This window comes from Thamnophis sirtalis, unplaced genomic scaffold (assembly GCF_051295495.1).
Source record: "Thamnophis sirtalis isolate CommonGarterSnake01/CBP01778 unplaced genomic scaffold, rThaSir2_p1.2 scaffold_3, whole genome shotgun sequence".
NCBI classification, from domain to species: domain Eukaryota; kingdom Metazoa; phylum Chordata; class Lepidosauria; order Squamata; family Natricidae; genus Thamnophis; species Thamnophis sirtalis.
The window spans coordinates 121891573-121917626 of NW_028261383.1; the positions used below are offsets into that span (position 1 = coordinate 121891573).

At 40.0% G+C, this 26054-nt stretch overlaps 1 protein-coding gene across 1 annotated transcript in view; it reads right to left on the minus strand.

The window, feature by feature from the left end:
- The window catches only part of MGAT5B (alpha-1,6-mannosylglycoprotein 6-beta-N-acetylglucosaminyltransferase B), a 267796-nt gene that overhangs the window by 100973 nt on the left and 140769 nt on the right, over nt 1-26054 (minus strand). The window contains exons 5-8 of the mRNA XM_014059247.2: nt 18085-18158; nt 11994-12164; nt 10077-10241; nt 9737-9906 (exon numbers count right to left, since the gene is read on the minus strand). Coding sequence (XP_013914722.2) covers nt 9737-9906; nt 10077-10241; nt 11994-12164; nt 18085-18158 — 580 coding nt within the window. The remainder of the gene's footprint in view (nt 1-9736; nt 9907-10076; nt 10242-11993; nt 12165-18084; nt 18159-26054) is intronic.

A 26054-nucleotide genomic window follows, 5' to 3' on the forward strand; every position in this document is an offset into this window, starting at 1 on the left:
TTGGGAGTCATTAATTCATTGAGAAGCATTATAAGGATAGGAAATATTATGTTCTACTCCCCCTCTTTCATCTTTTTCTTTCTTGAATTACCGTAGGCTTATTTACATTGAAAGCCAGTGTGGTAGTTGTAGTTACAGTATGGAACTGTATACTGGGGATTTTCAGCCAGGAAAACTGGGTGTCTTCCCAGTATTCTTGGCTGGTCCAAAACAGAGGAGGTATTCAGCAGATTCTGACCAGTTCTGGAGAACCAGTAGCAGAAATTTTGAGTAGTTCAGAGAACTGGCTGGCTCCGCCCCAATCTATTCTCTGCCTCCCGAGTCCCAGCTGATCAGGAGGAAATGGGGATTTTGCAGTAACCTTCCCCTGGAGTGGAGAGGGAATGGGGATTTCACAGTATCCTTCCCCTGCCATGCCCACCAAGCCATGCCCACCAAGTCATACCATGCCCACCAAGCCACGCCCATAAAACCAATAGTAAAAAAAATTGAATTCCACCACTGGTTCAAGACATATATATGGCTGGTCTAAGTTGTGACATATCACAACTAGTAATTGTTAGGGCTGCACAATGAATAGGCTTCAATCCCAAAAGTTGCTTCAGCCTGTACAGGAATGTAAAGGTACCACCTGTTTAATATAGCCATGCCTTGCAGCATCTGTAGAGAACAGGTATCTCTCCGTGGGAAAAGATGGAATAATTTATACTGTTGCAGATAGGTTTTACATTCACTCTCTTCATGCCTTCCTACTTGATCCAGAGTATCCTTTCGGGATCCTACCTAAAAGCATTTTACAAACCAAATGGGATCTAGAACTTTTCCCCGATCAAAGTGATTTGCCTCCTTAATGCCAGTTTTGCCTTCATATCAACCTTGTGGACTTTCCAGAGGCAGCTTTTTATCCTATGCAAGAAACAGGTTCTGGTTATATTAGTTCTATGAACTACTTTCATTAGGAGACACAAAAGAATTACTATTCTCTAAGCTTTGTTACCTGGTTTAATATATACATATCCAATTTGTTATCTGGATTTCCCATCCAGTGGCAGTTATTGAGGCCTATAATAATCTATTTAGAAAAAAAAGAGCTATATTTGCATTCTATTCTTTATTCACAGAGCGCAGGGCAGTAAGGATACATGGAAACACATCACTTTTAATGATGCAACCTCTTATTTGTTCTGCTTTGTTCTTTATTTTGTGCCATGCTTCATTCTAAATTGGCAAATCTACAGTTAACTCCGAATTTAGAGAGTACAATCTTAGCTATAGCTTTCTGTTAATCAAATCTTTCTTCTTTTGTTACTTGTGTGCATATGTATTGTGCCTATGCATATAATACATAGGGATGAATGTGCCTGTAGTATGGATGTCTGAATAATTTAATCTTTGTAAACTCTGAGCCTAACTGCCCATATCTTCTAGACTAAGTGATGTTGTGTCCCACCAAATGTCAGAATACATTTCTTGGCTAAAAACAAAACAAAACAAGAAGTCAAACTGCATTTTTAAATGCCATGATGTAAAATGCATTTATGGAATGCATCTGTGTGTGTATCAGAGCCACAAATAAAAAGCAAATATCAGTAATTGATGGGTTTAAAAATTGGCAGATGCAGAAACAGGAGTGATGCATGAAGAAACAAGAGATGCTTACAAGAAAAATTCAATTGTCGGTCCCTAATATATCACCTAATAAACTAAAGCAAAACTGAAGCAATTTTCATTGATATGAAATGGCTCAAGATAATTTTTCTTTGCTATTTCACTGATGGGGATATACCGTATTATGAGGCAGTGAGTATCACCCAAAGAGGTTACAATTAGCCCCAGGGGTCAGAATAAGATTTTTTTCCCTAGAAAATGTTGAAGAACCAATAATGTTAGATACATGGGAAAAGATATGGGTGAGAAATGTAAAATTCACACAGGCCCAAAACTTGAGAAAAATTTTTTATAAGATGTTTTACAGATGGCATCTAGATCCCCCAAAAATGGCTTCTATGTATTTGAATTTACAACCTAAATGCTGGAGATGTGATTGTATGGACGCTACATATTTTCATATATGGTGGACTTGCAAAAAGGTTAAGGCATTCTGGATAAAAATATGGTGGATTATGCAAAATGTTCTCAAAAAAAGGATAAAGTTTTCCCCCCAGCTATTTTTGTTAGGTATAATTACTGACTGTGCAGCAGTAGAGATTAACTTGATTTTGCACTTGATAACTGCGGCTAGATTGTTGGTGGCGCAATACTGGAAGAAGGAAGATTTGCCTACTATCCAAGAAGGGACATTGAAAGTCACAAACTTAGCAGAGATGGCTAAAATATCTGCATATCTTATTCAAACGAGAGATATAAACGAGACTGGAAAAAATGGATTGACTATATTCAAAATAAATATGGGTCTAAAAAATTTCAGATAGCTTATGATTAAGATCAGAAATAATACAAATTGTTTATAGTTAGCCTAGCAAGGAGGAGCTAAGCTCAATTCAAAGACGTTATTAATTTTCTACTTTGTCTTTAAGTATATTTTAAACTGTTTTTGTTAAAGATTTATACCTTGTATTGATTCTGGGAAGTTGGGGGGGGGGAGGTTGGGGGGTTGGGGGGAGGGGGGGAGGGAGTGGAGTTTACTAAGTTGGAGAAAGAGTGTTGGATTTTAAGGTTATTATGATTGTACATGTATACTGCTATTTTTTCTTTTTTATGTATATTGAAATGGAATTATAAATACCATCAACACAAAGGGGAGTTTGCTCAGAAGCTGAAATACACCAAGTGAATGAGAGGAAGAGTGGGAAGCAGAGGAGAGAAGAAAGATAGGAAGAGAGGGACAGGAGAGAGGGTGAGGGGGGAAGATGAGGTTTATAAGGAGGAGTGGTTAGGGGAGAGAGGAGAAGGAGAAAGGAAGGGGAAGTAGAGTAGAAAATGATGGAGGGAAGAAAGGATGTAGAAAGGGGGAGGAGAGAGGGGGAAGAAAGTGTCGGATAAGGTATAAATATGGTGTATGGAGAGCAGAAGAGCCAATAACTGGTTTTTTCCCCTTTGGTAGTTGATGGTAAGATGAATTGATGTAATTACTTAATAATACAACATGATATTGACTATGTAATATTATACATGTGATTATATGCTATGAAAATGGAAAATAAAAAAAATTTCTATGCGAAGATTTTTCCCCCTAGTGTTTTATTCTGATTTTCCATATTTGTTATCAGAGATAACAATTGCATAATTGTACACTGCATTAATCAAACACTAAACCTAACTAAATGGGTATGTAAAGTTGACACAAAGCTCTTTATAGCTTGGTTGATGCAACATGCTAAGTCACAATTTCATTTGGTTACGGTTTGCAATGTTGGTTCAGCATGATGAATAAACACAATCTCTTTCTATGAGCTTTAAGTTTATATTTAAGCAAACATTTTTATTCTGACACCTGCTGATTTTTCAAGTCCCTTAAATTACAATTGCAATTGTTTCAATACAGGTTTCCCCCTGTGTTTTATCCATGTACATGCACATCTTGATAATGTAGCGGGAAGAGTGTGTAATGATTAATGCTAATGAAGCAGAGAAGGATTTATGATTCTGTATTTGGATATGCAAAATGGATAAACTTGAATTTATAACAGAAACCCCAGAACAAAATGATAGCAAAATATTTCTCTCTGCTGCCCAAAAAAACCAATAGGGAGATGTTCAACTAGTCTGCAGGTAAGATGCTTGTCTCCAAGATATTGTCACCTTTATATAATAGAAGAAAACAGCTCTTTCCATTCACAATAATAAGGGGATAGGGATAGACTTTACTATGTCAAGCAAGTTTCACTAGCAAAGTATAGGTTGGAAAATGTAGAGCAATTACCCAATGCATCTTTTCTCTGTCACTTCAACCCTTCCAGTCAGATCCAGCAGAAAGGTAGCCAGTTTGGCCTAGGGGTTAAGGCACCAGGCAGGAAACCCAGAGACCATGAGTTCTAGTCCCACCTTAGCCATGGGTGACTTTGAGCCAGTCACTCTTTCACAGCTGAACTAACCTTAGATGGTGTTGTAGGGAAAATAGGAGGAAGAAGGAGTATTGGATTTGTTTTCAACCTTAACTTGATTATTAAAGAAATAATACAGATGAAATATAAATAAATAAGTAAAATGACATGGGTCCCATCCTCTAATGGGACCCAGAGTCTTTTCTGATACAGCCGCCACCATTTGAAACACCATTCACCTTGAGGCCAGACTGCTCCCAATCCTATTAGCATTCCAGCAGAGCCTGAAGACAATGGCTTTGCCATCTGATCTGGAGATCTGCTAATAGTAGCATGAAGCCTGAATAATGTCTATGTCAACTCTGAAGCTGGCCTGACTGAGACCATTTGGGAGGCTTCAGTGTTGACACAATGGTGCTGAGGGATAGGGAGGGGGGAAATAGACATAGCTGGGGTTTGTAGCCAAAACAAAATAGTTTCCCCTGGGAACCAAGGACATTCCCACAGGTGGCTGAAGAGAGGAGTGAAATTTCCAGGCAACCAGACAGCACCGTGATTGGATCATGTGACTGATTGTTTGGGAAAGGGAGAAAACTTTTATTTTTAATTAGGTGAAAACTGCGGGAACCTTGAGAGTCGGTTTTCACCAGTCTGTGCTAATATGATATGTCCAATAAACCTGTTCTTTGAGGAGCCTGCCTTTCTCGCAGTTCTGTTTGCTATGAGTATATTACTTAGAACCCCGACAGTCTATAATGTTAGAGAGATTGTTTATGCTTTCCTACAAATCACATTTTTTACTTTTTAAATAGCAATTTAAATTTGCTCTTATGCTATTGTGATTTTGCTTATATTTTTTCCACTGTTTTTGTGTATGTGTGTTTGTGTGTGTGTTTAATTCTGTAAGCCACCCTGAATCACATATGTGAAACGGGCAGTGATGTAAATTGGACAAACAAAATTGATCTACATATAGGACACTATAGCATTTTATCACCGTAATCATGGACCAAAGGTAACAACACCTGAAACTTCCCTTCTCCAGGCTGCCCCTGTCCTTGTTCCAGTCTCATTTGCACTATCACTGGTGCTAATTAACAACTTCACACTCTTAAGTGTGCATGGAGTGTCTGAGTCATTTTTCCTCTTGATGTCCTAATAACTACAGCGCTGGGCCTTCTCTGCCTGATTGTTCTGCATAGAATATGCAGTCTCAAAAAAAAAGGCGTGAAAAGGAAAATTCCAACAAGATGCTAAAAAGCAATGCAGCAAGTGTGAGTTGCCTGTTTGTTTTTAATAGATTACCTCCAATTTCATTAAATGGAATAGCTTTCCTGACCTTTAAATTTTACTTTTAAAAAAATCTTCCCATGATTTTTGCCACTACAGAACCAAAGTGTGCTAAAATATATGAGAAGAGCAAAAGAAATTAAACTTTTGAGTGGCTCTGCTTATAGGAAGCCATGTGTGACAGTCCTGGTAGAGATAAGACATGAAGAGCATTTTTTATTTCTAGTGGGACAATGGCTGCTGAAAGGAAGGAGGTCCTCTGCTGGTTACATACAAACTGGATGTGATTCAGGAAGAGATCTAAGTCTCCATCACACCAACTTCCAAGTCACAGTTCACCAAATCATAGTGAATATCAAGATCTCCTACATATCCTTGAATATTTTGGTTTTAAAGCAGAATTCCTCCTCTTATCCTCATAAAATTTTGCACACAGATCCAATTTAACAGGCTTTAGTGAGCATTCATTCAATGATACATAATAACAGAATTGGAAGGGACCTTGACAGTCTTCCAGTTGAACCCCCTGCTCAGGCAGGAAGGTCGATACCATTTCAGACAAATGGTTATCTAATTTCTTCTTAAGAACCTCCAAGGTTGGAGTGCCCATAACCTCTGGAGGTAAGTTGTTCCACAGATTAATTGTTCTAATTGTCAGGAAATTTCTCCTTAGTTCTAGGTTGGTTCTCTCCTTGAATAGTTTTCATCCACTGCTTCTTGTCCTGCCTTCAGCTGCTTTGGAGAATAGGGTGACCCCTTCTTCTTTGTGGCAGTCCCTTGGATATTGGAACACTGCTATCTTATCACCCCAGACTTTCTTTTTATTAAATTAGGCATACCCAATTCCTGCCACTGTTCTTCATATGTTTTAGCCTCCAGTCCCCTAACCATCTGGGTTGCTCTTCTCTCCACTCTTTCTAGAGTCTCAGCATCTTTTTGATATCATGGCAACCAAAACTAGATGCAGTATTCCAAGTGTGGCCTTACCAAAGCATTATAAAGTGGTATTAACAGTTCACATGATCTTGACTGTATCCCTCTATTAATGCAGCATTGGACTATGGTGGGGTTTGTTTTGCACACCCAGGTGACCCCTAAACACTGGGACTGGACCAACTTTCACTATCCCTTTTAGACTGGTGCAATAATGTGGCCTCTCCACTGCCCCCTAGACATTCTTCTGCAGGTTCATTTTTCTCGTGGCATCAGGAAAGCTCAAATCTTTCAATCCAGCCTTTTCCCCCAGAACCAGGGTTCGGTTCCTGCCAGTTCTAACCTCTTCTATAGAAGAGTTTCCACAAATCTCCAGTGCCGTTTAAAACCAGTTCCATCTCCCTCCACCCGCACATCCGCACTTCATCAAGATGAAGAGCGAGAGGAGGAATTCTGGGAGTTGAAGTCCACAAGTCTTAAAGCTGTCAAGTTTGAACACCCCTGGGGTTTTTTTCTAAAGGGTTAGGGGTGCAAGGGTCTTGTAACTTGACAGCTTTAAGACTTGCACATTTCAATGCCAGAGTTCCTGAGCCAACATGACTGAAGGAGGAATTCTGGGAGTTGAAGTCCACAAGACTTAAAGCTGTCAAGTTTGAACACCCCTGGGTTTTTTTCTAAAGGGTTAGGGGTGCAAGGGTCTTATAACTTGACAGGTTTAAGACTTGCGTGCTTCAAATGCCAGAGTTTCTGAGCCAACGTTTTGGTTGCTAAGCAAGAGCCTTGTTAAGTGAGTTTCACCACATTTTACAAGTTGGCCACACACACCCAGTCCCATGGCTGGCAAGCCACTCCCACTCAGTCACATGGCTGGCAAGCCACTCCCACCTGGTCACATGGCTGGCAAGCCACTGTCACAAAGCAGGCCACACCTATAGAAGAGGTTCTAAAAAAATTTGAAACTCACCACTGCCCAGAACCCACTTGGTCTCCAAGCTAATCAGTGGCCAGAGATATGGCTGAGTCTCCAACAGGTAAAAAACACTAAGGTATTGTTCTGACCTAGGCTTCCTGATAAAGCATAAATCACACACTTAGTCCCCAAAACCCTCTTTTATTTAAATGGCTATGAATTATGGTCATTCACAGCCTGTAATGAGTCACAAACAGTTTGTGAAGAGGCCGACAGATGTCTGCCACAGTCTTTCAGGGTAATGCTGATAAGCACCCACTTTTATCTCCCTTGAAACTCTGCCAGAGACTTAATTGCCAATTAGTTTTGCAAGGCCAAACAGAGCCCAGAGTCAAATGGAACTTCTCAGAGTTTGAACCCACCAGAATGAACAAAATTGCTTCCTGCAAAAACTCACGTCCATTTGCTCCTCTTTTATGTCTTATGGGAGGGGCCAATCATCTCCAAGCCTTACTCCCAAGTCGCCCCTTTTGTCTTAACTGTTCTTGCCTTCTGGCAGCTCTGTGCATGTGCACACTGGGAACAGGCTCACACTGTTCTTCTGCCTCACTGATGTCAGACTTTGGAGGCTCCAGAGGCAGCACATCACTCCCAGATGGCCTTGGCCCCCTCTCTGCCTCCAATGCAGAGCCCTCATCCGAGCCTTCCCCAGACTCCAGGACTGGCCCATGTTCCTCCCCAACCTCCTCACTGTTTGACTTTGCTGCCAGCTCCACAGGCCGGCGGCGGATCACAACAGGTATCTTTTTGCCGTACCAGGGGAGAGAGGCTCCCAATTGCACTGAACAATCACTAATGTGTACTAGAGACATAGGATTAGTTACATATCTGCTGGTAAAACCTGGAGAGCAGAGGGCAGAGTGATATAAGAAGATGGGAAAGTCGTACCAAACATTACAGGCAGGGCTGGGGATTTTCATATGGAGCTTTCTTTTATGTGATACTGAATTTCATTTCCTGCAACATTTACTTCGTCACCTTGATCTATTTGGTGTAGAATAGCAAAAGGCTAGGAATGATCAGGGAGCATACAATTCAGACTGAATCAGCAACTGTTCAATACTAATCAGCTCAATCCTGCTCTGATCATCGTTTGCTCTTCCTTTTCTTACCCCTCCCCACAATCAAAGAAATCCTGCATTATTTAAGAAGATTATTTTTCTTTGCTTAATTTAGTCTGGAGTCACTTTGCTGGGAGGAGAGACAATTTTTAACAAACATTCAGCATGAAAAAGAATCCGCTGTGGCAAGGAGGTGGGGTTGGAGGGGTGGCAATTCTCCTGTTTAAAAAAGCATCACCCTACAAAAGCTATAGAGTCCCAGGAAACGTTGCTTTTTCTTGCTAAGCCAGCTTTGTTTACCCTCAGCAGTTATGCAGCATTGTTAAATCATCACTTGCACTGCAGGAACCTTTGATTAGCTGGGATCATTTTAGGAAAGAGCTTTTGCTCCCCTGTCTAAAGGTGGGAGAGCAGTGAAGAGGAGGAGTAACACTTAACACAGTACTTGTATGGAAAAGGCATGGATTTGTTTCACAGCAAAGATTTGCTTTAGGGAATATTTTAGGGTATTATAATCACTCCCCCCTTTTTTCTGTGAAATTAAATCTGCCTAATGTTAGTGATAGCTTTGGTGAGAAGAAGCCAGATGATATGAAGATATCTACTGTATAATGCTTTGAGATGCTGCTAATGTTACCATTCTTTATCTGAGGAAAAGCTGCATTATTTGGAGTTTTGTATCACAGGGGGCTTTTGTTGTTGTTGATCACATAAACATGTGAACATTATTTTGTCAGTTTTCATGCATTAAATAATTTTCTGTCACTCTTTAGAGAAGAGAAAGGACAAGGCACATGAGAGAGTGTATGGATAATATCATTGTATCTATTAGTCGTTAGATGCTACCAGCCGTAAAATATACCTGGGTGTTTTTCCCCCCGTAATATACTGCTATTGTATCGAATAACACTTCTCTGAATTCTGATGCAGGTAGTCCTTAACTTACAACTGTTTACTTAGTGACTGTTCAAAGTTACAATGGCACTGAAAAAAAGTGAGTTATAACCATTTTTCACAGTCACAACCTTTGAAGCATCCCCAGGATCATGTGATCAAAATTCAGATGCTTGACAACTGCTTCATACTTATGACTGTTGCTTTGTCCCAAGGTCATGTGATCCGCTTTTGTGACCTTCTGACAAGCAAAGTCAATGGGGAAGCCAAATTCACTTAACAACCAGGTTACTAACTTATCAACTGCAGTGATTCACTTAACAACTGCGGCAAGAAAGGTCGGCAAAACTCACAATGAGTGTCTCACTTCATCACAGTAATTTTGGACTCAATTGTAATCGTAAGTTGAGGACTGCCTGGAGTTCTTCTGTGCCTTCCACAGTATGAGGAATCTAAATCAAGGCACTTGGTCTAATATAATGAAATAGAACAGGCTGACAATGTTTTAAAAATAAGCCTTCCGTGCTTATTAAGATGATTGTTGTGCCATAAATGTCATGCTTTGACTATGGAAGAAAACCCACCTCTGAAGTTCTTTCAAAGAGACGGTGATCTTCAGACTGTGGCCCAGGATGTAAAGAACGGCTAATATATCTGCCCATTGGACCATCTCCCCCAATGGGCCCCCTTTTAATACACGAGGGCTGAAAACATCTCCTGATTCTTCTGTCAAGAAGCCAATGTGGATCAAAATCTAGAAAAAAGCCAGAAAAAAGAAAGAAAGAATGGGTTGAATAGGTACAAAAGAAACAGGGTTTTTAGGTGAGCAAGAAATAAATTACAAAAACAGGGCCCAAGTGAATCTCTGCGCATTACACTTACAACACCATATACAATGAACAAGCAACTAATTTAATTTTGTACCTGCTTCCGATCTCGGTGTTTTCCCTCCAGCTTCTGTTCCAGTTTATGAGAGGCCCTCAGCCATTGTGTGGCCAGATGACGGATCCGTTTCTTCATGAAGATCAAGGACTCCTTGCCACTGCCAATTAACTCCAGAAGATAGGCGAAGTCTCTCTGAAAAGCCGCCTTGGAGGATAAAAAAAACCCTATAGACTTTCTACTCATGCAAGGTTCAGTGATCTTCATAAGATCTATCACTTGGATATATGTTCTTCTTTCCATTGCCTCTTTGGGTAAGATTAAAGATACTACTGAAATGGTTTAGGACAGGGGTCAACAAACCATGGCTCTGGAGCCACATGTGGCTCTTTCATCCCTCTGCTGCAGCTCCCTGTTGCCAGTTGGCTTTACAATTGATAAGGCTTTTGGTTAGGACAGGTAGAGGAAAAAGGATGGTGCACTAGGAGGAGTCTCTATGGTGGGGGAACTGGATTTTTGGTCAGCTCCAGAATTGAAGGGAGGGGCTTCCGATAAGCACCTTTGTGGCTCTTTGAGTGTTTAAGGTTGCCGACCCCTGGTTTAGGACAATATGGTGAGCTTAGGATAGTATGCTGAGGATTATCTTGAAAGTTCATTATCAGGTATAGCCTATTGGTAGAGTGAAGTGATAAAACTACAAACTACAAGTTGTAATGTGGAATGTCCCCATTCACATTTGCAGCAACCGTGTTCTCCTCTAGGATACTGATTTGCTTTCTCACATCTTATAACCACTGATAATTGTACAATATATTTGATGACGTTTTGCTATTAGGGCTGGGTTTTCCCCACCATTTATTTATTTATTTATTTATTAGACTTCTATACCGCTTCATAAGGCTTTCAGCCCTCTCTAAGCGGTTTACAGCTTTTTAGCAAATTGAGTCAGAAAATTACCCCCACAGTGTGGGTCCTCATTTCACCCACCTCAGAAGGATTAAAGGATGAGTCAACCTTGAGCCAGTGAGATTTGAACCGCTGAACTGCAGATAACAGTCAGCTAAAGTGGCCTGCAGTACTGCACCCTAACCACTGTGCCACCTCAGCTCCTATAACTTTTATAACCATAACTTTTATTTTATAGTTCTGTATACCATACAACTGTTACCTTGATGTTATTCAGTGGTTTCATTTTGCTACTGCCTTAAGAGTACCTATGACTTGCATTCATGACCCCAATGGACTGACCACTCTATGCTCAGCAGATAACGCAAGGCCATCAGGAAAATCCAGGGACATAGGCTGGCACATTTAAAATCATTCTAGATCATGACAAACCACTTCCAAACTATTTTCCATAAATTAGCCTGAAAGTTATCAGGAAAAGCTAAGAATAGACTTCCTTCTGTTTCAACTTTCCCATTTTTGCCATCTGATTGTCAGACAGATGTAGAGGAACTAATTCCTTCAGTTGCTACTTAGTGAAATTAAAGGCAGCATCTCCTTACTCAGGCATTCCACCTACATTAACACTACTACCATACCAGGAAAAAATATAATTGGGAGGAAAATTCTCCCTATTGTACCTGATCCCATAGTAGCGTAATGGGCTATGTGCTCTGATTTTACTTATGTATACTTAATGGAGAATAGAGATTGAGTGGGATGTGTGATTATACTTAGTTGTAGACAGTATAGAATCTTTTCCTAATCAATCCATCTTTATTATGGTCACAGACCAGAAAGATTTTTTTTCTTTTCCTCCCACACATATCCCAAAATAGGAATCATTCAGGAACTACCGTTTTTCACAAACAGATGTTCTAACGTATGTTTTTTCTGCGGATGGTTGCCCATGTCCATTACTATCGAATGAGAATAGTCAAGCTGGTTTCAAAATAAAGCCACTTTGATATATAGGTCATAGCCCTGAGTCAGTCCAAGAGCAGCAAGCCTTACCTGTATCCTGGGCAATGGGTTGGAAGAAGGGGCAGCTGCTGACTGATTTCGCCAAGGCAGCACTGGGCAGAACCACTCAACTTCACTGAGGTAGATCAGGAATGAGCATTCTGTGCCATCCACACCAAAGAATGCATAGCAAGGGTCTGAAGTCCATCGAGCCCTCATCCACTGCCAGGCAAAATATTATTTTAATGATAATACAAAGGAAGATATGCAACAAGTACAAGTTCTTGTGAAGGAGAGGGGGGGTGGAGGCAAAAATGCAACATAAGGAGAAACTTTTTGTGTCCTCTGTTCCAGGAAAAATATCCACAGTACATCTTGTGAAAGAAAATTGTGTTTAAACTAGATTAGATTCCGATATATATCTGCTGGTGTTATGTTCTTATCTAAATGCATAGGAGATGCTGCCAGAGGAGCTCAGGGTAGCTCTATCAATCCACTATTCACAAAGTATATTTTGCCTTTTATTTCAGCCAGTACTAGCAGAGGAAAAAAGAACCAACTTTATAATGGTTTGGATTAATTTCACCAGGAAAAAAAATAAGTATGCTGGTTAGGAAGTTTCAAAAACAGGTAGGTGAAAGATCATTGCTAGCATTAATATTCTATTGCCCAGAAAGGTAGAGCTGACAATCCTGTACTAAGAAAGAAAAAAAAAAAAGAAGAAGCATGCCCTCAAAATGTGATTTTTGCACACAAAGCAATAAGCATCGGCTCCTCTGTGTAGATCCATCATCCTCCATAATTGCTGGTGCCATCCTCTTCCAAACTTAACTACACAAATGAATCCACTCAAGAGGCAGCCCTCCACTCCCAATATGTAAAACTCACCAATCATCCAGACAGGAGATAGAATTACTGCCACCCACAATTAAATCACACTTAAAATTTAACCCAGGCATGAACAAAGGCAGCAAAAATGAACGCTACTGAACTGGGAAAGTCTGAGTAATGTAAAGGTTGGGTCTTGTTAATCTAACCATTAATTTATATTGTCAAATAGTTAGATTGGTAGCTGAGGTTCAGTGGGGGAGGAGATAACTAATTTTAACTTAGGGGTATGCTGTCCAGACAGTGTTGACTTCGGCTGACCTGCAGTTTTCTTGGAAATATTTCAGAAATGGTTGGCCCTTGCCTGCTTCCTAGAGCAGGGAGGTCCAAGGTTACCCAGCCAGCTCTGTGCCTAAGGCAAGACAAGAGCTCAGGGTCTCCAGGTTTCTAATCTGGGGTCTTAACTACATTACTACACCAAACTGGCTTTCTATTTTAACTTATAGTTAAACTAAAACATTGGGGTGCAGCTGTATAGTGCTGAACACATCCACATCCAGCTGTAATGATTTATAGGAATGACTTAGAAGCGGGTGGAAGAGATGCTGCCTGGGGAGCAATCAGATAAGGGGGGAGCCCACAGCTGCTTAACAGGCACAGAGGAAACTCAGAAAGGAACCCCCCTAATTTATCAGTGTATTAAAAGTGAGGGTGGGAGATTTGTACTTTCAGGCTTGCAAGTTCCTGTTGATGTAGCCTTACAATAAAGTACTATAGAATTAGCTCATCTGATCTGTTTCCTGTCTGCTCTACCTGGCAAGGCTAGCTAAAGTTCTGCTCTTTGTTAAAAGCACAACAAATATAAGGCATCCAAAGCTCCTTAGGCCAGAGATGACTTTTTAGATTAAAAACAAGCAAGATGATAAATTCATATTGGTGCTATTTTTGCATAGCTTGTGTGTGAATAATTAACACCTCTATGAAAGTTACATCCATCCATTAATCATGAAACACAGGGCAATTGAGCTACTGTGAATTGAGAGCAAGAAACATCTATCCTCTCCATCCCACTCTCAAATGACTATTTGTTCAGGGGTTTTTTTGTTAAGCTAGCCTACATCTCTACTTGAGCCTTTTGAATATGGAGTATAGTGGAGTCTCCTATTTCAATAGCGTATTTATAAGGGGAAAGTTGGAATTCTTTTAGATGTATCTTTTGGGGATTTGCATTATCAAATGAGGGAGGAAGAGGAAAAAGAGGAGGAGGAGGAGGGAAAAATGTCACGTTCAGTACATTTTGAAGGCTGTTCCACATAGTCACAATATCTAGAATAATCTATTGTTTTGCATTACCTATGCCAGTTTTATTAGAAGATTTAATTTAAGAATAAGAATAAGAGTAAGAGTAAGAGTAAGAGTAAGAGTAAGAGTAAGAGTAAGAGTAAGAGTAAGAGTAAGAGTAAGAGTAAGAGTAAGAGTAAGAGTAAGAATAAGAATAAGAATAAGAATAAGAATAATAAGAAACATTTCTTCAAGTTATTGGAACTTAATGGAATTTCAAATCCCTTTCTAGAATTTTCAACATTATCGTTTCTATTGAGGCTAAGTTGAAATGTGTGGCGCGATTCGTTCATAGCAGATGACAAATGATTTCAGCAGTCTTTGGGTGGGAGCAAAGAAAGTAAATTAATTGCAATATTTAATAGCTATTGCGTTTCCTGGACTTTTGGAAATTAATGCATATCATTTTCTGCCTTTCTAGCAGGCAGAGAAAGGACATGAAATCAAGATTTAACATTAGGATCAAGGATGCAACATCAGCATGAAATCCAGATATAAGCACATCCTGAAGAAAATCAGAAGACATTCTATCTATCAAGGGTTCTTTGGTGCTCTTTGAGCTTGGTTGTTTTCTTGCAGATGTTTTATTGCCCAAACTAGGTAATATCTTCAGTGCTAGTTTGGGTAATGAAATGTCTACAAGAAAACAACCAAGGTGCAGAGTGCACCAAGGACCCCTCATTTTAACCCTGAGGTACAATATTCTCCTTTACTGATTCTTCCTACTGCACAGTTTTTGCCTGTTCAGAAAACAACACAACGAAGAGACACTGATCACCTGACAGCTGCATCAAAATATATGGACTAGATAAAGAACACCTTGCCTTCTGGAGTAAACTGTCTCAATATATGGTACTAGCTTATTAGTTACCTCACCATAAAAACAATGCACAATAAGTGAAAAACATTTAGAATGATAAAACAAGAATAGTATATTTATGATGCCATTCATTAAATGTTGAAGAGGGGGGAGTGAGGTTGCAATGATCTTTCATCCTAAAGGCCTTCATTTATAGATAACAAGGAAATGGATTTTGTGGGTATCTGACTGTTGGAAGAAATGTCCATCTGGATTCAGTTCCAAGTGGGGGGGAAAAACATAGAAATATAGAGGCTGCTTGGAAAGAAGGTTTAATGGTAGACAAGATCGCACGTCTTGAATTCCTGAGCAAAAAGGGCAGAGATGCTGAGAGTGCCCTGGTTTTATGCTCTCTGGGTCCCACCTCAGAGTTTCCCATTCCTGTGTAAGAAATGCATTCTGATTAGTGGTCAGACTCCCAGGGGACCGGAGTCTTAGCTAACTTTGTAGGCTGTCCTGAGACCCAAGCTTGTTTGAGCCACTGGCTGATGTAATCTTCTCAGGTGCCATGTGGTGAATTTCTGTTTGCTAGATGCTGAAGAAGGTAGATCTTTGTTATATAGAATAGACTGTCTCAGGCCTTAATGGCACATTGACAAAAGGGGGTGGATGAGTTCCTGACTCCCTTTTAGGAGGAAATATTCTGCCCTTTTAATATTTCCTAAAATATTTCATTTACTAGTAGAGGGGTGGGGTTTAACTTCCTACGTGACCATAAAGCCTGGGTTAGAGTTGTGAATCCACAGCATTGGGTCTCAAACAGCTCTTGGTCGGTGCCTATGGCTTCCCTAACCCTCCATATTAGAGATAAGGGCAGCTATTGCTATCATTCCTAATTTCTCAGTAGCCCAGTGGCTACAGATCAGTTAGCATGGATACTTATGTATGTGTTCCTCAGTGTGAATGTACATGTATATGAAGTGTTCATGTGCAACTCCCAAGTCAGTTGTATGAAGCTCTAACTCTAAAAACATAACCCTTCCCCAAATCTAAAAAGACTGCCACTCCCTGCCCCATGCTTCTTCCCCACTATCACTAGTGATGTTTCTAGGTCCAAAGTATGTCTGGTGCCAACTTTACCTACTAGGTAGGAGTGCTATTTCCAGGGTTTTTTAAAAAAATAAATGAAGTGATTTAATTATCACCAATACAAGCACATATAACCTAATCATGAAATAGAGCCTAGAGCCTACATTATACATAAGCAGAGGTGGGTTGCTCCCAGTTTGGCCTGGATTGGCCAAACTGGTTGTGGTGGCGGTGGGAGGCTCCGCCCACCCACCTGGATGCTTCTGCCTATATGCGAGCATGAACGCACCAGTAGTAAACTGGCTAGCAACCCACCACTGATACAAAAGGGATTAAAATATTAAAACCTTGCCTTTTGTTAGGATCAATATAATTTTTAAAACAGTAAAACAAAAGAATTTAATAAAGACAAACTAGAAATCTATGGGTCCTTTAAGAATGGTACAAACTGTGAAAGGGTGTGGGGAGTCTGAGAAAAAAATTGCTGAAGACACAGACCCAAACAATCAAAAGCCACCAGTGGGTGAGGCAGTTTATCTCAATTTAGTTCAAATGAAGAGAAATCTGGGAAGACTTAGAAAAAGAACAAGGCTGCAAAATCCAGTTTCCAATATCACTTGTAGCCAAATCAACACCACAGAATAGGCCTCAAGCTCAGGAACCAGGTGAAGGTGATAGTCTCACATCAGATCTTACTAGGGCTATTGTAGCCAAGCAGCAGTTGTCCCTCATCAATAACATCTCAAGCTTTCTACTTCATGTGCCATGGATTATCCACACACAGCCATTTTTTTCCCCCCAGGAAAACATTTCATGCTTGACATACTAGGGTCAGTCTGCCTCTGCAGTGATCTAGTTAAGAGGGTCTGCTGAGGACGCTTCAGAAATGGTAAGAGGGGTCTCTCCCCACCATAGTAAGTATGCAGTATGGATAAGCCTATGAGTGAGAGAGCCTTAAGGCTGCATCAAAAGGTCCCTGATCCGGATCTAAACCAAAAACAGCCTCAAGTTGTGCAAAATCAGTTATCTTGAAGGGAAGTCTGTAACTGAGGCAGAATAGGAATCAGCAATGGGACAGTCAAATTCATGACAAGGTTTACAGCCAATTCAAGGATAGATGGTAGTAGAGCAGTAGTATTCAGTAATACATAAATTCTTATGATTTTGCAAACTTTAAAAAAGCATTATATATATATACATAGCCGCTCATCTCAATCCAATTGACTTTGGGCATCAAACAATATCACAATAATTAAAACCATAAAAGCACAAAAATAGTTAAAAATTTCACATATACTGCAGGCAAGTGAAAGTTTTCATAATGATTACATAAAAATTAAACAGGATCCCTAACACTTTTAGCACCCCAGGCTCTGGCACATAGCCAGATCTTTGAAGCCTTGAAAAAAGAGTAACAGGGTTAGGGTTATCTAAACCTTAGGATGCAATACACTTATACTTCAATAGAGCAGGAAGAGCTATAAAGGTAGTCCTTGATTTGCAACAGTCCATTTAGTAACCATTCAAAGTTACAATAGCACTGAAAAGTGTGACTTGAGCATTGTGGCATCCCCATGGTCACGTGATCAAAATTTGAATGTTTGGCAGCTATTTCATATTTATGACGTTGCCATATCCTGGGATCCTGGGATCACGGTTTGCAACTTTCAGACAAGCAAAGTCAATTGGGAAGCCAGATTCACGTAATAATCATGTTACTAATTTAGTAACTGCAGTGATTCACTTAACAAGGGTGGCAAGAAAGGTCGTAAAATGGGGCAAAATTCACTTAACAACTTTCTCTCTTAACAACAGAAATTTTGGGCTTGTCGTAAGACAAGGACTACCTGTATACTGCTTAACTGTCCTTTACACTTCACGGTTTTGTGTCTAACTTGAGGGAAACTTGAGAGCAAGCAGCGCTTGAGAGCAGATGAGATTCGTTGATTGCTATGTTGCTTCCTAGAAAAAGGTTACCTTCTCCTCAAAAGGTTTTAATTGTTGTTTTTAACTTGTCATTCAATAAGAGAGCAGATCTCCTCATGGATCCTAATTAGAATATAATTTTAAATTTTGCATACTCACCTCTACTTTTCCAGAGCAATCGGGGTACTTCGGATCTCTGGGCACTTCACATTGGTCCCGTCGGCCTTCTATGGCTGTAGGAAAAAGGGAGGGAGGGAGGTCAGAAGATGATATGAGCTGTGGTTCCCTAACAATATTTTGTATCATTGAAGCAACCAAACCACGCTGTCCTTTGAAACAGCTTGTGTTCTCCCACATCCAACACAGATGGTCTGCTAAGTGGAAGAAGGAGGGAGGAAGGGCAGAAAAATATGTCGTTTGCATTGAAATGTAAGCAAATTAAATTCATTCATATGGGTAGCAGAATTATTTATTTATTTGCTCTTCTCCAAATATTACTCTGCAGTTTTCCAATTAAAGAAACCTACAGAAATACACATACACATTTTCAGACAAGCACAAGACATTTCCTTTTAGGAAAATGATTTTTCTCTCTATAGTTAGGAGTCTTGATTTTTCTTCTAAATACTTTGAAAGCTTCATTATGAAAAATCCTTTTTACAAGAGTGACATACGTAGATGGTTTCCAATTTCTGTTTTTCCCTCCACATTTAAACCAAATAATCATGAATTATGCAAAAGCTCCAATCCCATAAAGCCCAAATTAATGTGGAAGATGATGTGGAGGGTGGAACAAGTCTTAAATGGTGAGTTTCCTTTTCTAGATGTTATTTGTCTATTCAGTATTATTAAATTGTATATACTACATCTATAAAATAGACTGAACTGGCTTTATAAATGCTAAGCTCTTACTAGAATAATTTATGATTTTTATTGGAAAGCACTTATAATTCCTTTATTAGAAATATGGCAGATAAAACTATGGGAGCATGCAGCAATCTCCAAAATACTTCAGACATGGGGGGAAAAAACAATCCCAAATTTAATTCTAGTTTTCATTTAATCTGGAAACTATGGAGTACAATCCCGTGCATGGCCATTTGCCGCATCCAAGCTTTGAATTCTACTAAAATGAGAAGTTTAAATTCTTCAATTATGTCATTTTATTTTTATAGCTAATCTAAAATTTGACATAAATAGCAGTTAAATATAACAGTTCTGAATGTGACAAAGTGTTAAATTACCATGCAATTCTCTCTGTATTTGTTTTAAATCAAGTTGAAAAATAAGAGTAAAAGTGAGATGTTTCTTCTAATGAAGTAGTTTGAATTTTCTTGTAATTATATCTGACACTACTCTGCAGTTTTCAATTTAATGTTTATTTGTAATTTCTGTGTTTTCTTTTTATTCTCTCTCTCTATTATCCATCCATCCATACATCCATACATACATCTACCATCCAGAGGTGGTATTCAGCCAGTTCTGGCAGGTTCTGGAGAACCGGTAGTGGAAATTTTGAGTAGTTCGGAAAACCGGCAAATAGGCTGGCCCCGCCCCTGCTGCCTCCCAGCCTCCCAGCTGATCTTCTTTTGTTTCCCTGAACAGGAGAACAGAGCTGGAAAGCAGGTTAGTGAGGTGGGGAGGGAATGGGGATTTTGCAGTATCCTTCCCCTGCCACGCCCACAAAGCCATGCCCACAGAACTGGTAGTAAAAAAAATTTGAATCCCACCACTATTATCATCTATTTATCATCTCTGGCTTTTACAAATTCAGAAATTCATGTAGTATCTGTCCCATCATTTTAAGACATATTTAGGACTAAAGAATACTGAATTTGTTAATTTCAGTATTCAAATTTAAGTTTGTTTTAATAGGTTTTGGTTCAGGACTCATAACTAGGTTTGGATAGAGAGACCACATATGTAACATCCTCTCTACGCAGGTAACTCTATGCTCAATGGGAAGAACTTAATTCACAGTATAAAAATCAATGTGACTCACATGATATGTTCCACCTTGAAAGGTGCAATCTCCTGAATGTTTAAAAATCTGCTCCCTTTCATTGTCTATAACTTGCATTAAGCTTAATAGGGCAGCAGAAAGAATATTTTAAAACAAAACAAAGCTGCACTATCATTTTTAACTGCAGTGGCACCTAAATGGAGATGTAGCGAGTCTCATGGCTTCTTTTAATTTGGCTTTTTAAGCAACACAACAGATTAATGGTTGGTTCAAATTTCATTTTTAGCCATTTGGTCATCCTTTGAGGTTGCGTCTACAGGACCCTACTTTTCTAACAGCATCTTTAAAAACCCTTCAATGTGTGCAAATGACAGCAGAGATTTATGCTAATAACTAATTAACTTAGTTAATTAAGGCCATCAATGAGACAAATAATTAGGGGCACAGAAATCTTATAGATTAGATAAAATGTAAACAAATTCTATTTCCTTATGCATCAATGTCCTATACATAACTGAATGGAGAATTTGTTCATGCTTGTCTTTAGTCAGTCTTTCAGCTTTAGCCACAATCATATCTACAAGATATGAGCCGAGATGGCGCAGTGGTTAGAATGCAGTACTAGCTGCAGTTCAGCAGTTTGAATCTTACCAGCTCAAGGTTGACTCAGCCTTCCATCCTTCCCAAGTGGGTAAAATGTGGACCCAGATTGTTGAGGGCAATAGGCTAACTCTGTAAACTGCTTAGAGAGGGCTGTAAAGCACTGTAAAGTCTAAGTGTTATTGCTACCAAGAGTGCAGTTCTTTGACCAAAGACCACAGCAGGCTCTAGAACAGCTGGTTTCTTGCTCCAACATAACCAATTCCACTTTGGTAGTCAAACACAGAAGGAATCTTCCCAAACTTGACAATTCTGCACTAGGCCGCCAACCCTTTCAGGAAGGCAAGCAAAGAGGGGAACAGCAAGGAGTAGAGTCAGGAGACTCCAGGGAACATCATCAGTCCCAGCTAGGATGTGGGCTTCCACAGAAGTGGATCCATGAAGTTAGTTGTGCAACTAGACATACTGCCTGTCCCTACATAGCACATGCTTAGCACTCACCCAGAAGCTCCACTTTGGCATGATCCATTATTCATGCAAAAGCAAGCCAGCAAGACCTTTATCAACTATTTATAATGTGCTCCATTTGTTTTCATGACTAGTTTTCTGAAACCCATGCAATTATTCATGTCCCTAATGTTAAATAAGGTCATTGCTACTCAGCTTTATTAAGAATCCTATCTGCAGATTAAAGATGGATGTTAAAAACTGATATTAAGACAGCCCCCGGCTATAGTTTATTGGCTTCTTTGCATTCTCTCTTGCCTGGGGTGAGATGGGAGCCACAGCTATTTGGAGCTACTGGGTGGGCAAAGAAAATTGAGAGGGAAATTGTCAATATTTAATATTTGAGGGTCACCACACTGTAGCTTGGTTAGATAAGCAGTCATAAAGAGCTGTTGCATCTGCCACATTAATCATCATAATGAAATCCATTGGCAATTTCAAAGATTAAGTCTTTGATTCAGGAAGGCAAAGGCTTCATTTCCAAGTTTATATGATATGATAAAGAAAGCTCTAAACAGAAAAAGTGGAAGAACAAGGTGTGAGTGAAACTCTGAGTTAAACAACACCTTAGGAATCAATGGACCCTTTGGATTGGAATTAATTTCCTTAGGATTCTCTATGTTCTGACCTTGGCTTCCCAAGATCATGAAGCAGACTCCTCACCCTGATAAAACCTCTTTTAATTAGGTAAAAGGGAATTCCTCTCCAGCAAAATCCCGGTTTAACAGTCTTTCATGAGATTTCACAACTATGGACTTTTATCAGGCTTGGAGAGTTGCCAGGCCGACATCCTCCAAAAGCCATGCTATAGCAGCAATTACTTGGCAGGAAGTCAGGAACAGATCTTTACCCTAATGAATTGAACTAATTGTCTCCTGCAAACTCCACCCTTTTGCTCCTCTTTATTCCCTATGGGAAGGGCCATTTACCATCCACCTGTGCCTTTACTCCTGAGTCAGCCCTTGTTCCTTAACTGTTCCCTTCTCCTGGTAGCTCTGTGCATGCACACATCAGGAACCGCCTCAGCTGTTCTTCTGCCCCACTGATCTTCGTCTCTGAAGACAGCTGATAACTGTCGGAAGGGCCCTGGCCCCATCTCTGCCTCTGACGCAGAGCACTCGTCAGAGCCTTCCCCAGCCTGGCCCATGTTCCTCCATAACCTCCTCACTGCCTGAGTCTGCTCTGCTGGCTGCTGGCGGGCCACAACACTCTATGCCCCCTTTCCCTTTCTGAAGGGGCAAAAAGTCAAAGGGAACAGATGAACCCCAGGTGACGTTTTAAACAAAAAAGCTAAAAGATCTGAATCAGGGTAGGGGAGGGGTTGAACACAACAAAAGACACCAGGTATAAAAATCTGGTTCCCATCACATATTCATTTTATATAACAACTAAGCCTTTGGTTGAATTCTGCACTAGAACTTGACATTCTCTATGGAACCCCAACTGGTGCTTCAGAGAGACAAATTACTTTTTTCTCCATGCAGCAGGGGTAACCCACAGAGAAGTTCGAGGCAAATTGGAAGTAATCTCTCAATTACAAGGGACATCTTCTAATTATTTTTTATTTATTTGATTTGTCAATTGTTTACAAGATAATAGTAGAAGAATAAACATGAGTATGAATGAATGGGTAGAAATAAATGGGGACAGTAGGACATGATGGTGCACTTATGCATGCCCCTTACAGACCTCTTAGGAATGGGGTGAGATTAATAGTAGACAGTTTAAGGTTAAAGTTTTGGGGATTTGAAGATGTAACAACAGAGTCAGGTAGTGCATTCCAGGCATTGACCACTCTGTTGATGAAGTCATATTTTCTGTAATCAAGTTTGGAGTGGTTTACATTGAGTTTGTATCTATTGTGTGCTCTTGTGGTTGAAGCTGAAATAGTCATTACCGGTAAGATGTTATAGCAAATAATTTTGTGTACTATGCTTAAGTCCTAGGTTGTCCAAGCTCAAAATTTCAAGCCTGGTGATGTAGGGTATTCTGTTGCGAGCAGAGGAGTGGAGAACTCTTCTCGTGAAATACTTTTGGACTCATTCAATTGTATTAATGTCCGATATACAGTATGGATTCCAGACAGATGAGCTGTATTCGAGAATTGGTCTGGCAAAGGTTTTGTATGCCCTAATTAGTATACTACATACTGTATACAAGAAAAAGACTACATAACTCCCTCCGATGAAATAAGCCATCAGTAACCTGAATCAAATCCACAATTGAACTCCTGAGTCAGCTCATATTCTTGTTCTAAAGAAGGCAAATTAAAGTCCCCAAGAGTTTTAAGTCTAGGGAACTCTACCACCATTTTTTGCCACAGAGTTAAATGGCTCAGGAAGAGAAGAAGCCTCATGTCATGGATGCTGATACCTTTGCAGCGGCCTCATTTGATCTCTAAGGCTCTTTACTTTACAAATAAGGTCCCACATCCAGCAGTGCCTGGAGTAGCACTTCTGGAAGCCTTAGAACATCTTGGATGGCAATGGCAACACCTATCCCACTTCCCCAGGATCATGGCTGATGGCACACCTGAAATCCAAGAGGGCACAAGATTTGAGGGGCTTCTTATACATGATACCCAACTAAGCTTTGCAATGCACACCAAGTCAGCCCCCTTATCAGTGATTAAATCTGTGAATATTAATGCACTATCAATAAGAACCTGAAAAACTTTATTTAAGCGTAAAGAGAGACACTGGCTGGATTTATAGTGTACATAGTACTATGTGTTTACCATAGTGTATTGAATAAAGCTCAGTTGATGAGTTCAAACTTAATACTTAACATACACACATACAAAAAACACATTATGTCTTAATGTGATAGGGGAGCTCAGACATAGGCAATGAAGTTGTTGAGGCATCATTGAAAATGTGTGGGAAAGCACACTTTTCCCCCTCAAGGCCTCTCCTGAAGGCTGGATTAATCTAGAAGCTACCAAGATGCTATTCACTGCAGGTGCAGGATGTTGAAAGGACTATCTGAAAAAAAATATTTTTATCAGGAAGATATTAAAGGCCACTTAGTAATCCCCAGACAGATTCCTAGCTCCTTTCCTGTTAAACTTCTATCTCATAGTTAAGGCTTTTCTCTTTCAGAGGACTTTTGGGGATGGAATCAAAGGATGATGCTACCCCGAGGCTGTTGATAGACAGGATGATAATTAGTGTTCACTATTCTTGCAAGGACACGGTGGTTCAGTGGCTAAGACGCTGAGCTTGTTTTTTCAGAAAAGTTAACAGTCCAACAGTTCAAATCCCTAGCACCATGTAACAGAGTGAGCTCCCTTTACTTGTCCCAGCTTCTGCCACCCTAGCAGTTTGAAAGCACATAAAAATGCAAGTAGAAGAATAGGAACCACCTTTGGTGGGAAGGTAACAGTGTTTGATGTGCCTTCGGCGTTTAGTCATGCCGGTCACATGACCATGGAGATGTCTTTGGACAGCACTGGCTCTTCGGCTTTGAAACCAAGATGAGCACCACCCCCTAGAGTCAGGAACCACTAGCACATATGTGCAAGGGGAACCTTTACCTTTTACCTATTCTTGCAGTTTTTATATATTGCTTTTACTCTTATTTTTATTATAACAGCAACTTGTAAGCCACTCAGGATCTTTGGATTGTTGCAGTACAGAAGCTTGAGTAATAAATAAATAAGTAAACAATAAATAAGCACATAACAGAAAGGCTTCCCTGTATACTGGATTAAACACTAGTTAGTGGCTATGTTTTTGTGGGTAGGGGACCCAATTGCTACAAGTCCCAAGCTTGACAACCCACAGCTTAATACATAAGCCTGACAGGATTTCTGTGATAATTGCCCCGTTTGATTCCCATGGCAAAATAAGAAAGGCAGAGCAACTACAGTAGGTGCTGTTGATTAGTTCCGAATGAAAGTCAACCTAGAAGAAAAGACTATCACAGGCCTGGGTTATGGAGAGCAGGAACAACAACAGAAAGCAAAGTTGATGAGTCCGCATGGGATTTAAGGCACGTATTTTAATGGTTCTGTTGGGGATCATTTTCTTCAGTGGCTCAGTAGGAAACAAACAGAATCACTGTAGCATGATTTCCCCAGGATTATGGCTTTTAACATATCCATCCACTAAAAGGAGGTGATACACACAGTGAGGAATGCTGAAGAAAGAAGTAGGACGAAGGTGTCCTCGGGATATGCATCTGTTGCCAAGGGGACGGGCTCCCTCCCTCCTTCCCCTTCCTTCCACTGTGTTGCTGCTGCTGACTTAGGAGATGGCTTGGCAGTTCTAACAGTGAGGATTACAGCTCATGATGTTTGACATTCCACCTATCAATGGCATTGCAGATAGTAACTCTTCCATCCCCATCAGAGTCAAATGAGGCCAATGTTAAATGGGTCTCCTCTCCCCCCCCCCCACCACGTACACAAAAGCTACCAAACAGAACTGAATGTGCAAACATCCATGGTGTAATTTCCACAGTTTGAAACCATGTGGAAGAAAGATTTGGTTATAAATGTTCTTTTCACTTAAGTTTGCACGTTCCATTTTTCAAGTCTAGCATTAACATATGCCTATAACAACTTTGCTGTAACTATGTGTCCATTCAGTCCAACCTAGGTTGCCAAGTTTAAGATGGATTAGTGCTTCTGATCTGTACAGAATCCAAACATGAAAGATGTTAACTCTTCATTACACAGATAGTCACGGGATGGCCATGATCTTAAGCCTAATGTGAAATGTAAAGCACAAATAGCTTATAAATCATAACAATGAGAAAGACATGAACTACATTAGGAAGTAGAATGAGCAAAACAGATAATTGTCTGATAATCTATGCATGGGTATCTATGGAGAGTCTTAGTCATCCAGGGCATGGTTGTCCCAAAGATGATTTTTCAAAAGGCAACTGGACTTTGTTTTTCCTTGAAGATGTTCAGCTTCTCATCCAAGAAGCTTCTTCATTTCTGTACTGAACTGAACAAGCTTCTTGCATGAGAAGCAAAATGTCTTGAAGAAAAAACAAAATCCAGTTGCCTTTTGAAAAAGCTCCTTTGAAACTCTGTATGGATCACAGA